Consider the following 15592-nt stretch of genomic DNA (forward strand, 5'->3'; position numbering starts at 1 on the left):
TCTATGTAGCATGCCTAATGGCTCCTGCACAAACACCCTAATGCTGGTTTCCAAATATGGGTCCAGGACCCTGTTTCTAATTCTTGTATCCCAGCACTGGGGGAAAAACCCAGATGTTATTCACCAATTTCTTGAGCGTGTGAGTGTGCTGGAAGAACAGATCTGATGTCCTGCCAGTAGGCACCTATTCATGGGAAACGTCAAATTCAGTCAACATACTTGGGGCTTGCCAGAACATAGAATTTGGCTGGTGGGAGGTAGGTAGTTGTGCCCAGCCTCCATCAGGAGGGAAATAAAGATTTATGGACCCAGGCCATACAACACCAGTCTGGGAGTATGCGAAAACCTAAAGACATAGGGGTAGAGGCAATAGTCTTATGAGTAATGATGTTTTGAACTGGGATGTTGTTGCTCCAATCCTGTTTGTATTGGGGAAAATGGAGACAGAGGTGGATACAGATGCAGTGTATCATCTTACGTACATTATGTCTATTACAGCAGAACCTATGGGGAGTAAGTTTTACCCTGTGGTTGGGATCATGCTGTTGGTATTACTGCTCCTTGACAGCTTGTCCATCACCCTGGCAGGGAACTCCTTCAATAGGAAGGCGTGGTCCTCACTCATGCAAATAGCTACAGCACTTGAAGCCAAGCTACAAGCTGGTAGCTTCATGCAAAAAGGGAGCTGTTTGGCTGAAGAGCATAGCCCTGACTGACCCTCAGCTCAGTGGACCCACAGTGTGCTTTCCTGTGGCCTCAGGTGGGGCAGTAATGGGCTGCAAGTAGAGTCAGGGGTTCAGGGGCTACCTGCACCACTGCCATCCTGCCAGATGGGGCTCCTGCAGGCTGGTTTGCTCCTCTGCCACGTGTAATCGAGGAAGTCTGCAGGCACAGCCCTGCGTTGGTGACTTTACTGATGTCAGACTAAACTGTAGCTGTAAATAACTGACCCATGGAGGCTACATTTGTCATTCTGGTATTTTGTACCTTGTAGAGCTTTGTTTAGCCTCCAGTTTGACTTCTAGAAAGGTGATGTGCTCTAGATAGAAGAAAAAGTGCAAGTAGTGACCAACAGAAATGGCACTTTGTGTGTATCCATCAGCTGTTACACCAATATCCAGGGAGAGTGGCACAAAGGGTTATTCCTGTGGGCTGCAGAAAGGAGTGGGAGTGTGGAAGCAATGTCATGATGGCGATGGCAAATGGCACTGTGTGCGCTGCCCAGCAGCTAACCAACCCAAAGTGATGCCTCAAGTACCGTTTAAGGTTTCAGCAGCCAAACTCCTTATTAGGTACAATTTGGGAAGAAACTATTACATCCAAAGTGACTGAATTTCAACTAGTGGCAGTCAGCCTACCTGAAACCATGTGGCAACAGCACTGAGCACGATCTCAGGCACCTCCTTAATCCCAACAGGCTGCGGAGGTGGCCATTACCCGAGAAAATGTACCAGCTGGCTGATGATGACCCGTTACACCTGATTGTTGTGCTGTTGATTGCGATGGGTTTGTTGGTCTGTATTTGGTTGCATCTATATAGGTGTGCCTGGTGAAGATCTCGCCACCTGTAACTCCTGGTAGTGCAAGTTCATTGCTACTAGACCCCAGCAGTGAGAGCAGGGGGTGTGACAGCACAGTCCTTCCAGTATGCCTTGGACGGAGGGAGACGGGCCGTCTGCAGTACAACTACTGCACTTTCAGTCACCTGCAGTGTCTGGCACAGGTTCAGGAGGGGGCTGTGGCAAAAACCTACAAAGTTTGAGTTATATCCTGAAAGACTGTGTGGTCCTGAAGCTCCCTAGCTAGCCTCTGTTTAGGGGAAACACATGAATTAACTTAGTATGATGTGATGAATGAAAAATGCTTTGTAAGGACCAAGATTATCAGGCCCTGATGGTGACTGGTTAATTGTATGTGCCTCATTAACTTTTACTGTTCATTTTGTGCTCAGTGGGTGAATACACCTTTGAAAGTTTAATCTATTCGTAAACTAATGATGTATGATCCTAGTGGGAGTACTGTGGCCTCGCCTTGGTCAGGCGCCGAGTTCGGTATGAATTAGCTGAGTGCGGTGAGCTGTGGCGAATAGGGCGGCGGCAGACAAGAACCGAGTATTTCCATTGTGTGGGCCGTGGATCAACAGCTGACAGAAAAGCATGTGAGACTGCTTGAAAGGCATACAGCAATCTTATTGCAGACTGATCTGATTAGTGGCCTGTGCTGGCATCATAATCGGCGGTAGAGATTGGTGTGGGGGGAATGCGGTGACGCGAATACCTGACAGCATAGGAGCAGAATGTCTGAGGAGCAACCATTATGCGGGGGAGCTGAGCTCTATCCAAGAGTTGGATGCTCACGCTCAGCTGTGACATCTCCCAGGAGTAGTAATTGGGGATGGTCAGTTGTGTGTGAGAGAAACATTTCCCTGACATTGCCTATCCCTCACTCAGTCCACTTAATAAACTGAGTGTAGCAGTGTCATGTCCTTTTCCCACTGAAATCTCAATTTCCTAAATTAATTCTCATATTAATATAAAATGAAAGAGAAAGCTGGAAAATTAAAAAATAGAATTAATTTGTAACTATGGTGCTACACTCAGAAATTTTCTAAAGAGGGTAGTGGGTCAGACACCTCAGATTTGCCTGTTCTCTGTAACCTGTTTTTCCAGAATTTAAGAACCACAGTGACCTGTGTCAAGAATCTATGCATAAAGATGTAAAACATTTCATATTATGTATGTTAATCTTTCTCTGCAGTTAATTTGTCTTTCCTCAATATCCTTTTGGGGCAAAAGTTTTCTTTTTGTATTTTCTTTTAATGATTCCTCATCAAGTCAGTTTACAATTAGAAAGATTTTCTAAACCACATGCCCCCTGAATTAAGTTTCTATTACAGACATCTAATCCATGACCTGGGAACATGGAAGTGCTGAAATCCTTGGTGTAAATGCAGCTGGATGTTCTATGTACTGGTTGACACCTGCATTACAAACATTTAAAGTAAGGTTTCCTTTTTGTGTACCTACACAGAGAAAAAAAAAATTCTCCCTTTTTGTAAGATCTTCTGGTGGCTTTAAAATGGTACACTGGATTTGGCAGCTCCACATGCTGCCAGGTGTCTCCTTGGCTGCGTGGGGTCAGCTGGGAGGAGCAGCAGTGCCCAGCCTGATTCAGGCATGGCTCCTCCTGCTGCCCCTCCACATGGCAGCTCTGTTCCTGCCCACTGGGGTGCAGGAAGAGGCTCCTAAAATGGTGAAACAGTAGCCAGAAAGCAATGAAATGAAAAAAAGGGCTTGTCTGAGGTGGATTAGGACATAAATGGGCACCTGAGAGTCCTGGTGAAGAGCAGAGTGGCAGTGACATGAGGTTTTGAGTGTAGATGAGGAGTAGAGAGTGAGGAGGGGGCTGGGCTGGAAAGGAGATATGTGTCTGAATAGTATGATAGGGAGATCCTTAATAAATACACTGGGCTCTGCTTTCAAGCAGCTTCTGTCCTGTGTACACTCTGTTGTGCTCTAATCACTGGTTTAATACCACTGATAGAATCCAAGTTTACTCAATACCTCCCAAGTAATAGCTATATTCATTTTGATAACCCTATAGCACATTTCTTGTATAATGAGTAGAAGAGTCCTTAGAACATTATTGTGCATCTTTTACGCTTACCATGCTGAAGTGACTCAGGGCATGTCCAATAAGAGCTCATGGGTTGTAGACAGAAGATGGTCAAGTATTAAGGAATTTACATTTTCAAATAAAGACACTTAGTCTTTCTAAGGTACATAGTAGGTCTCCAGGAAATATCTGGCAATATTAAAACACAAACTGTCAAACCTCAGGCCTCAATGTCTACCCTTCACCCATCAGAATGTGTAGAGTGCTAGGTCGGTGGAAGGGATGAAGATCCGTCTACAAAACCCCTGTTAACTACGGAACATGCAGCCACAAACCTGGAATAATTCTTCAAACCTTGACCTTTTACTCTTCATAATTTGATATCCTTTCAAAATAAAAATCTGCCTTGGCACTGAAGGTTGTGGTGTGATGGGTCCAAGACATTGCTTGTGCTTCAGACTGCCAAGTAGGTTGTGATGACTTTAACTAACTTTAGGCCCAACTTTGTAGGCGTCTATGTCTGAGCTATTCAGGTAGCTCATGCTTTATATTGAGATGAAATGAACCACATCCCAGAAGTTCCCGTTCGTCTCCACTGAAGATGACTACATCCAAGGTAAACATCTACAGTATGGTCATAATTTGGACAGGTGAGTCATGCTATTCTAACGTGCAGACAAGCATATACATTACAGATGTCTGAAGTTAGGGTTGATGGATCCCATGGTTCCAGTCTGATAGAGCCCTCTGATATATCTGGATGCCATCTATCAAGATGTTAACTGTGAGAGCAGTTGTTCATGTCCACCAGTAAAGCACATTTCATCAACTTCAAGCCAGAAATACTAGAAAAGAAGTTATCATAGAATATCTTGAGTTGGAAGGGACACATAAGGATCATTGAAATCTGAAGAGAGACTCTCATAGGAAAAAGTCCTTACTTGAAGTTAGATTTTGCTTTTGCTAGAGAGGAGCAGAGGACTTAGGACTCTGTTAAATGGGATTCATGGCAAAAGCCTATTTGTACTAAAGGTGGGGGTGGTACATTACTGAAGATTCCTAGTAACTGATAAAAATAATTTAAAATGAAGTCTTCTGTCGTATTTTAAAACGTTGTCAGAAACCAAAATGGAAATACAATACTTCATATGAATGCTAGTACATTTATCCAGCTTTTCTTTAAAAGGAGATTTAAGCAGCATTTTTCATGTCTTAAGTACTTCCACAACCACCAGTTTAGCTAATAAACTTTCCTACTTTTAAAAAGAACTTGCTGAAATAATTATAAGACCCGCCCCCATGTTAAAAAACATTTCTGAAAACACATTCATTAGACTTTCACTGTATAAAAATGTACAGTGGCTTTATTGACATGTACATTCCATTATGTTTACAGCTGCAAGATATGAGGCACACTCAGTATTGCACTTCATTAAAATTTCAGGCTCAAACATAACCCAGAAGTTTAAATGAAACTGCTGTTGTAATTTAATAATTCTTATACAGGACAAACATTGATACCTTTATATACAGCGTGATACTTGTTACATTTATGCCTTCCTAACACAATTTTTTTTTAATAACAGTCTAGGAAATAAACCAGAATATTCCTCTTTCCCATCCCCACTTGTGATGCGTTACAATTGTACAAGATTACAAAAAGTCAGTATACAATAATCAATATTTTTTCTTTCTCCTGAAAGCCAGCATCATTCATAGTCCACAGACACACAGACCCTTTAATAGCAATTATTTATTTGTAAATGTCCAACATTTCCTAGCCGATGACTGTAATGGCCACATGCAAACACCTCACAAGTTTTGATGTCTCGGTTCAAAAAATGTCAATATCTCACAGCAAGAATTATGTACATGGTATTTGGCATCCTTCTTGCACTGTAAATTGTTCCTTTTACCTGGGTTATGAAATGGTCCCGTCCTCATCCCAGCTGGACTTTATTTTTAGAACACTTGAGGGATGAGGGCACCTGTTTTGCTCTGGTAAAAAAAATTATTCTAGTCTAAAAAGTGTGAGCATTTCTGCAAACCCCGCAACCCAGAGCAAATTCTTCACCAGTGGGTGGATGGACAACATGAAGCGGACATTCTGTTCCTTCAAGTTGTTTACCTTTGGGACCTACAGTGAATTTAACGGTGAAGGGAGAAAACAAACAAACAAAAAAACCAACAGATTAATGCTTGCAGACTTGATGTAAATAAACATATACTACATTTCCTTAAAAAACTCCATGCTAAATGAAATTAATATAATATGAATTTCTAAGGAATAAAAAATTGAAGCCTTAAGAAACAGCAGATGGAAAGGTGCTTTCACACGGTCAAATTCAAACAAGAAGTCTAAAGGCTTAATAGGCCAAGAAAAGAAAAAAAAAGAGTCAATGAGATCGGACAAAACATGGTCAAAAAACTGTTAGCTCCTTAAAACAGTTATGTCAAACATTGAGTTGGTATTTGAAGAAAAAAAAACAAATGATCAAACCACCATGTAATTTAAAATAAATAAAATTCAAAGTAAAAAAGGCAAAAAGTTTATAGGGAGAATCACTAAAGTAACTTTAATCTCATTAATACTGTGGAAGAAATCTGCACAATCTAAAAGCAGAACTCTAAATATGAACAAGAGTTACACTCTGCAGTAAACAATAATTCTAAGGTTATACCAGGAATCGTAATTTTTTTACTTCTTTCATGTAAATATCTTAAACAAAAAGATATAACTTTTTTTTTTCAACAGCAAAGTGAATAACATGATTTACTGAGCTCAAATCAATGGCACATGAAGTTAGAAACTAAGGTAGTGGTGCAACAGTTTGCACATGACAGATACCTAAAGTACAGATATATCATTTAATAGTACTCTGTTAATTTTTTTCAGTATAATTTTAACACATCATTACACATCTGGAGTCTGAAATGGTATAGGTAAATTGAAATGTCTTTCTGTATCAAAGTATCTAATCTTTAAAGGATTAGTGTGATGACATTGCCTGTATTGTTGCCCGAAAAGCAAAAAATCAGAAGCGTGCATAGAGCAAACCCACTGTAGTTATTATTCAAGATACTGAATTTAAAATTTGTATGACTGACCCTGTGGTTTTCCTAAAAATAATCAGCAAGAAAAGAGAAGAATATCAATTAGAAGTGATTACTATCTCAGAATTCAGTGTGGTAATTTTGCTTTATAAAAATACTACCTGCAGGACAGTGTGGGAGTTCTTCTTTAGGGATGCTTGTCATTCTTTGGAAATCATCATGGCAAGCATTGCAAAAATGCGTTGTCCCAAAACAGAAAAAAACAGCAACTGAACAGCAGTAGCGGCATTTGTACTCTAAGAAATCTGTACCATGTTTGGGACACATCTAAACAGAAAGAAACAAACACCAATAAACAGAGGTAATCATGCTGTAACAATCCGAACACCACATTTCTACATGCTGTATATACTAATAGTATACAAGAGTATACAATACATATAATTACAAATGACTGTGAATTATTGTACAGCTCAGGTACTTGGAGCTTCAGAATGAAATAAAAATATGAATACAAGTTCTTTGCTTACCTGAGCCCTTGAAACATCAGAGCATGCACCACAAATAAGCTCTCTTGGATCATAGTCATCTCCTTGTCCAGCCTCAGCATCACAACGAGCTTCGCCACCAAAATATGCCTTAATTTTACATAGAAACAATTGGACATTAAACCAGAGACAACTATTATTTTAGCATAATCAATTTGTAAGGGAAAATGATGAATAACAGCCATTACAGTAGTCTCCACTCTGACTCTAGACATACGTTTTTGAGGCACTAAGACAACGTCTCTTAACCTCAGGATAAACAAGACCAAAAATTGTGCAATGTACTCTGGTCTAGGCAAGTGACTATAACGTTTCTGAAACAGTGTTTGGATGCTCTATTAACTGTACCTAAGAAAGACAGAACTGAGGCTGAAGGCAGCAGAGAAAGATTCTACCAGGAGGGATTTTTACTAGCCGCAAGGAGTATCACTTTTTATGCTCATGTGGGGTCCCTTATAATTAGAATTTTGCTATTTTCTACAAATTCATTGTACTTTCTCATCTTATTCTACCAGGACACAAAAATGCACTGAGTAAGACTGCCAACTCTGATGAATTGCCTGATATACTAGTGTTTTTACAGGGAGTGGTGAGACAAGGCAACGAGTGACTTCCTTCCTCTTACTAATTAGACAACGCACAAAACTCTTGCTCCCAGCAATTCTCTCCTTTTTGCAGTGATCGTAAAAAGACAGGGAAGATGGTGGTCTAAAGGCAACTATGAGGAAGGAAAAATGTAAGCAGCCCACCTTCCCCCAAACTCTGCAAACTAAAACAAAAAGGAGAGTCCTAAGGAATGTATGTCAAGGAATTAGGTAGTAAGTTTGGGGTGAACAGGTGCTGGAGGAAGGTTACAAATTAAGATGGTTGAACGTTGCTGTTCAGACATACGGACACAATACGAAAGGGAATGATGAGATACAAGGGAAGGAAAAAGAGGGAAATAAAGACACTGAAATAACTGAGTATTAAGTACTGGAAAGAAGGTGTAATGAAAAACAGGGACAGGAATAAAAGCTGGATAAAGTAAGATAATAAAACCCGTTTTTGTAAGGGAGGCAAAAAAGGTGCTAGGCAAGCTACTAAAGGATGAGGAGTGAAAACTGATTTACTGTGGAAGGCAGGAACAAAAGTGGACTGAGTAACTGTGTAGTAACGAGCTGGAGGGATTCATTACTGCTCTTCGCTAGCATATGGAAGGGAACTCAGTCCTTTCTCCTCTTACTTCCAAATTGTGCACTTAACGTAAAACATGTACATTGAACATAACGTTATTTGGGCTTCCCTTGAAAATGTTATTATGAAATTGCCTTATTCCATTCATTCCTAACGGAAAAGGAAAAAGATGCTATCAAGATGGGCACCAAAATCAGCTTCAAATGATAGAGGCAATGGGAGGCGTTCAGTGATTATCCAAAATTTCTGCAACCATAGTCTCTAACCAAAGATAAAGAATGTTTGTCTCTTCGCCTCCGTGGGGAATTCTTCTAACACATCTGGCCATCGTCTCCATAGCTGCTGCACTTCACAGGCACTCAAGATGCTAAGATCTGAACTTAGGCATAATGGGTTAAGGATGGCAGAGTTTCCTTATCCCCATCCTGAACAACTGCACTACCATGCATCAGAATTAGAGAAGACTTCCCATCTTTTGAGACTAACACTGGGGAAAACCACACCAACAGGCCTGCAGTAGTGGTGATTTTTCTGCCCCAAAGTCAGTTTACTGCAGTTTCAGTCAACTCCAAGTTGGGCAGAAGTAATATTTAGGTAGAATTTTAGTGAGGAACTCTCCATATCAAACAGTAAGAATGAAACCCTTGGTTATACTATTTTAATGTTTATGTAAAGTATGAGTTGGAAATGAGACAAAAAGAGATTGGTGTTCTAACACAGTATCATCTGCACATTCTTCTAAGGCAGCTAGCACCTCAATATGCTTTTGGTTTCTGAACTGCACTGTATGTGCTTTTGAGTTTTACAAGATAAGACACTACGTACATCTAATTTGCTCAACACTTTTTTTAAAATTACCATTTAACAACAATTTCTTTTCCTGCTTTCCTACTCCATACACAATATATTAAATATGTTCCATTCTTTAAGAAACTGCTTTTGAAGCTATAACATACATTTAATTTGAGAAAGTACTAATTGTCATACCTTTTTGCACTTGTAGCAAACATAATAAGCATATCTGTTCATAGCATAGCCAGCTGGGTCATTATAAAATCTAACACCTGGTGTTGTGATGGCCTCACTCTTGTGCAACCCTTCATACTCCAATCTCATTAGTGCTTTTCTCCTTACATCTTCATAGAGTTCTTTGATTGGATCAAGCAAATCCTTTAATACTGTATGATTGATTTTGTTCTGAAATGAGAAACTGATTAAAATATCTTGTATCTTTATTACAACAGCTGTGATAATTTGTACTATGGTCAAACACAAATAGTGTAATGGATGACATAGAAACATAAGAGCTCAGGCAGTGGACATTTCAAAAGATGGCTGATATAGTATGTACTTTATTTGCTGCAAAAATAGTAACCAGAAGTGCTTTTTATATGGCCTTTGATTATATGAAATCATCAGCCCTTACAACAGACTGTAACAACCTCAGAGGGATGGTAAAGTGTACATGAAATATTCACCACAGCACAGGAATATTCTGATTGATGTTTTGTCTAATTTTGGTCCTTTTTGACTTACTGCGTAGCAATTAAGACTAATGCCTGACAGTCCTCTATGCCAGGTCTTTTAATATCATTTAATAGTCACAAGCTATTGGCATAAATTACCAAAATACAGCACAAAGGAAGAAACACAGCACGCAGAAACGGCTGACCATTCACAAATTTCATGTTCCTAGGGTTTCTAAGGTGCTCTCCTTCCCAGCAGCTATCATATGCTTTTGCTTACAGCGATTATGATTTTGTAGAGTACAAGAGGAATTTTTAGTAAATCAAGCTGAACTAAATACATATATTCTTCAGCTTTGTCCTCATACTGAAAAACAAAGCAACTTTAAGAGAGATTAGTAAAATAGAGAAGCCAAGTTTCCTGCTTCAGATAATGTGCATTAAGATCACTTCTTCCTCCTGAGCTGTCCCCAAATATTGGGAATTTACAAGCTGATGGTACTAAGAATAAAACAGCATTAAGATAACGTCTGCATTATGCTTTCTTTTTAAGAGGACTCTCGCTACAGGGAACAGTAGGGGAAGGTAAAAAGATGCATTAATGATACCCTTTCTTTAGTGACATAAGAAATTAAGGAAACAAGTATAAATATATATTTATATAACATATACAAAAATATAAATACCTAATTTATATTGTAACAAGCAATATAGAATAAAAAAAAAAGAAAGGAAAACCAAAAGCAGTATTAGGTAGCTTGTTTCACCTGTACAGTAAACACATAGCTCATTTACCTTGCAGATAGGACATGACATAAACCCAAAAGTTATCCTTGGCCCAAGCCATCTGTTTTCTAGTACTCGTTGACAGCATTGCAAATGGAAAACGTGGCTACAGTCCAGCTTTAGAAAAGAATACATATAAGTGAATGCTGAAGTTACATTAACCACTAAAATAGAAGTAGTTTTTTTGCTTTTAAGTGACAACATATATCAATTCCAAAATTGTTTTATTTAAAATCCTGGAAGACCCCTATTTTCCTCTTAAAGAAGAGAAAGATATAAAATGGTCATTAAAACCATAACCTTTCCACTCCAAACCCACCAATGGATATATGAAATACATATGAAGTATACCAATTAATTACGTCAGTTGTTTTTCTCATTTATAAAAAAAACATGTATTTTAGATAAACACAGCAAACTAAATTAATACAATCTGCTTTCTTGACATAGCAGTAATGCCTGTTTTGAAATTTTTAAGAGTATAATTTGAGGGACTTTATATTGTAACTTCTTCCACACTTAACATTATAACCATTAATATTACTCTCTTAGAAGCGGGGGCGGGGGGGAAGAGATAAACCTGGATAGCTGGTGCTGCTGAAAGTGCTTCGGTAAAGCAGATCATGCACATGTCATCAGCATCTTGTTTAAGAGTTGTAGCATTCTTATCGCAGCCATGCAAGCACGGCAAACAGTGCTCTTCGTTCTTAACGCCTCCACATGGATGACCACAGGGATGTGTCTTGCTGCAGGCGATTTTAGCATACTCCTATTAAAAGTAAATAATCAGTCTTTTTTTCCCCTCCACTCAACGATGTGTTGCTTTTTGAAGGATTGATGGTTGTGCAATAAACTAAAATGTAAGAATCATGATTCATGTTGTCTGCTGCTACAGCAGGTACTTGGGAAAAACTGCACATTTTGTATACTTGAAGACGACTGATACCTTCGTTACTTATGTTACTTCTGAGTAGTAATGGCATAAGGAAACCATAATTTTTGAATTTTAATATTCAGTTTTAGGATAACAAGAAATATTCTTTAATCCTCCATGTGTACTTTGTATGTTAAGTGCCTCCTGCATAAACATTCCCTGCATAAACACAGCCTTTAAGATATCAGCAGATTTAGGTCCTTCAGGAGAGGTATGAAGTAACCCACTCTTAAGACCACATTATGAGTTGATCATTAACCAACATAAAGCACTTTTATGTGGAAATGGTATTTTAACTGCCTCTAATGCCTATCCCTAGTAAGTAGAAAATATATAAAAGTTGCCTAGAAGCTAACAATGAATTGAACTGAATTAATATAACAATAACATAATATATTCAATAGGCTGAGAGAGGAAAAAAGACGACAAATTTGCTACAAACAGAAATAGGGTGGGATAAGAAACTGGTTCAGATTTGGCCCTCTGCCAGTTGTACCTGCACTGCAGGGCACAGAAACACTCAGGACACATGGATGCAGCTGGCAAACCTGGCCAAATCTTAAACGATCTGGGCTCACATAATAAACAGGCTGTTACGCAAACTACTTTCATCAGGCTTTCCAATACGCTAGACTTTACGTTGACAGTGTATATTTTACTTTATACTCAGAATGCTATTGTGCAAACTTGAGATACTTTTGAAGATAATAATGAAACTATCCCAGATTTCAGCTGACTATTGGTGTTTGTAGCCTGTAATTAAACTAAACATGTATAAACTCCAAAGTATTTGAATTACAATATAATATTCAATATTCAAACCTTTTCATATGAGAGGTCTGGTTTAAAATGGACCACAGGGATGAACAAGGTTTACTCAAGGAATCAGTTTGATCCTGCAGTCCCTTCTATGTATGTAATTCATGATTATTGATATTTTTTGATACACACCTGGCAATCTGTATCAGAACAAACGCTTCCCACTGCTGATAATTCTGTTCCGCTCCTACAGCCACAGAAACGACATGCTTCAGAACTGCTGGTGGTCGGTTTACCTAGGTCCACAAAAGTAAACAAAAATTGTTGTAATGAAACATAAAGGACTAATATTCTAACAACTGACATCTAAACAACAATCACAGAAAACAGCAATTCTTACACAAACTATTTTATTTTTATTAACAAACAATTAAAAGCATTGTCCTAAAGCAGGTGGAAACCCCAACTGTGTGGTTTTTTTTTGTTTGGGGTTTTTTTTTTTTTTGACAAATGCTCATGTAAAAGGTTAAAATCATCAGGATAGAAAGTAAGTAATAACAGTTGTGTTTTACCTGTCTGTTCTCTAAACTCCACCATAGCCTTCATAGTTTTAGAATCTGCTAATGCCATCAGCCAGAAAAGTTTGGTCCTACCACAACCCTCGTGGAGATCAACTTTGATAGCTTCTTCTTCTTCTTTGAATACCTGTCAGGTAACCAAACAGATAATAAATAGCAACTCTACGTTATTTTTATAACTGTCTCTCTGGATTTTTATCAGATGTTTTATAAATTCTGCAGTTTGTCTACTGCAAGGTTTTTTTTTTAATGCATTCCAGAATTTCTACATATTGCAGAATGGATAGATAATGGCTTTATGTTTTTAAAAGTAAAAATATATAAAATTAACACTCGAGCTAACATGTCTGGGAAATGATAGTGCAGCAGTGCTAAGAAGAGAGCTGCACAACTTTTCTTCTCATTTAAAAAATACGGAACTTGGAGTTCTGGACTACTACTCAACTCATCCAGTAAGCCACAGTATATTAAAAGCACAAGATAACATTAAAAATATCTTCATATAATCATCAAAGCAACATTGATAATTATGGTCTTAATAATATGTACTATCTACTAACAATTATATAAGTGTGTAACATTATTTTTTTTTGACTTTCACATAAATACACAGTGGATACTTTCGGCTACAATGAGGAAAATATAAAATTTTTGCAAAATCAAAAAACTGCATGAGATCCTTAGTGAACTTTATACAATCTCTTCTTTTTCTCCTTTCCTAAGTTTTGAAGGCAGTTCTGCTTTCATTCATTTCATCTGCAATGCAATAAAAGTTAGAATTTTCCTGGGTATGGATGTATACACTCAATTTAAACTTTAATTCTTATTAGAATCAGGTAAAAGACCCTAATTGCTTCACAGAGGATTCACATAAGCAGATTGTAGTAACTTAGAGGCTGTCCTTTCTTGGAGGGACAGAAAATACATTAAAGAGGTATGTATGACAGTAGTTGGACAAAAAAACAGGAAGCTAACAGAAGACAGGGAACAGAATTTAAAATTTAAATTGAGGGGATTAACATGATACAGGTAAAGGTAAGGGTGGTAAATAAAAAGTTTAAACATGCTTTCAGAAGTAAATAGGAAAAATCTGATAAGTAGCTATTATGGACAGATTAAAGGAGAGATGCGAGGACTTCTATGAGATAGGAACTTACTTTTTTATGAACTGTAATCTGAACAGGCTATATAGGAGAAATAAAAAAAAAAAAAACAGACTAGACTGTGCTGTGCCATGACAGAAGAGTACACATATAAAATCATCATCTCAGGACGACAAAACAGGAAAATTTCAGAGGTGCTCACAAAGATTCCGGCTAAGAAATCAAAGATAATAGATCCACATGGAATTTCCAGGCACCAAGGAGATCTGTGGGGTGAAACTCAGTGCCAGTGATCTGAACTTTACATCACATGTGCTCTAGACTAGCTGATCCCTTGCACTGAACGACCATTAGCAGTGTGTCCCTGCATCTATCTCTTTTTGTTGTTTTCAGTTTCATCTGAAAAGAATCGAGTTGATGCACTCCAAGGCTGCTCCGTAACACAAATCAAAGCATGGTAAGGAGATCTGCTTCAAAAGCTCATTTCTGATCCTAACTAAAAAGTGAATGGAGATGCACTCTAGGAGAGGGAGAAGAGGTATGATTTCCATTTAATTAACGTTATTAATGAGGTTCATTATTTTAGTCTTACTTATTTGTACAAATATAAGTAGTCAGGGGTAAAGGGGAAAATAAAGGGCTGCAAAAAACACAAAAGAAAAATAGTGTCAAGAATGAGGAAATGTTCACTAGTTTCAGAATTAAAGGCATTTTCAACATTAATTTCAATACGAAATATAAATATTTCAAGGAGAATGCAGTTTCGGGTTTATAGATGAACAGGATAAGAGAATAATGCAAAGGAACGCTAATTAGCAGACTAAAAAGGAATTTGTAAAAATTCATCTAGGTAAGTCAAAGAGAAAAGACATTTCAATCCTAAAACAAAACCAAAATAAATCAGGACGTTTTCAAGCTTGTGGATATCACAACATTTCTGTGAAAAGACCGTGAGAGCTGGTGGAATACTGAAAAGTAAGAGAAGACTGACATAAGGGAACAAGTAGGAGAATTTGCTGTCAAGGGGTCTTCCTGGATATTAAAAAACATAAACATTAAAAATGAAGGGGTTGACAGGCACTGACTCATATGACAGAAGTAGTAAAGGAGATATAACTTAACAGGCATAAAGAACCAAGTTATAGTTAAGAAAGTCTATACAGTTCCTAGATTTTCTTATGTGTATTGCGTTTGCATGGCAAGGTTTTGGTAGCGGGGGCACTGCAGGGGTGTGCCAGAAGCTTCCCCTGTGTCGGACAGAGCCGATGCCAGCTGGCTCCAAGATGGACCCACCGCTGCCTGAGGCTGAGTAAGTCAGCGACAGTGGTAGCACCTCTGGGGTAACAGATTTAAGAAAGGGGACAAAACAATGGCAGGCAGCAACTGCAGCGGGAGAGAGGAGCGAGAATACATGAGAGAAACATCTCTGCAGACACCCAGGTCAGTGCAGAAGGAGGGGCAGGAGGTGCTCCAGGAGCCGGAGCAGAGATCCCTCTGCAGCCCCTGCTGAAGACCATGGTGAGGCCGGCTGTGCCCCTGCAGCCCATGGAGCTCCGTGGGGGAGCAGATCTCC

At 38.6% G+C, this 15592-nt stretch overlaps 1 protein-coding gene across 1 annotated transcript in view; it reads right to left on the bottom strand.

Moving 5' to 3' along the window:
* Positions 1-4951: 4951 nt before the first annotated feature.
* Positions 4952-15592, bottom strand: part of LOC104622936 (E3 ubiquitin-protein ligase MYCBP2-like) — a gene marked incomplete at its 5' end in the record, with an annotated part of 132160 nt that continues 121519 nt past the window's right edge. The window contains 8 exon segments of the mRNA XM_010289864.1: positions 4952-5752; positions 6831-6996; positions 7200-7307; positions 9381-9590; positions 10655-10762; positions 11226-11414; positions 12531-12634; positions 12911-13043. Coding sequence (XP_010288166.1) covers positions 5637-5752; positions 6831-6996; positions 7200-7307; positions 9381-9590; positions 10655-10762; positions 11226-11414; positions 12531-12634; positions 12911-13043 — 1134 coding nt within the window.

The sequence above is a fragment of the Phaethon lepturus genome, unplaced genomic scaffold, assembly GCF_000687285.1.
Source record: "Phaethon lepturus isolate BGI_N335 unplaced genomic scaffold, ASM68728v1 scaffold1486, whole genome shotgun sequence".
Lineage (NCBI taxonomy): Eukaryota > Metazoa > Chordata > Aves > Phaethontiformes > Phaethontidae > Phaethon > Phaethon lepturus.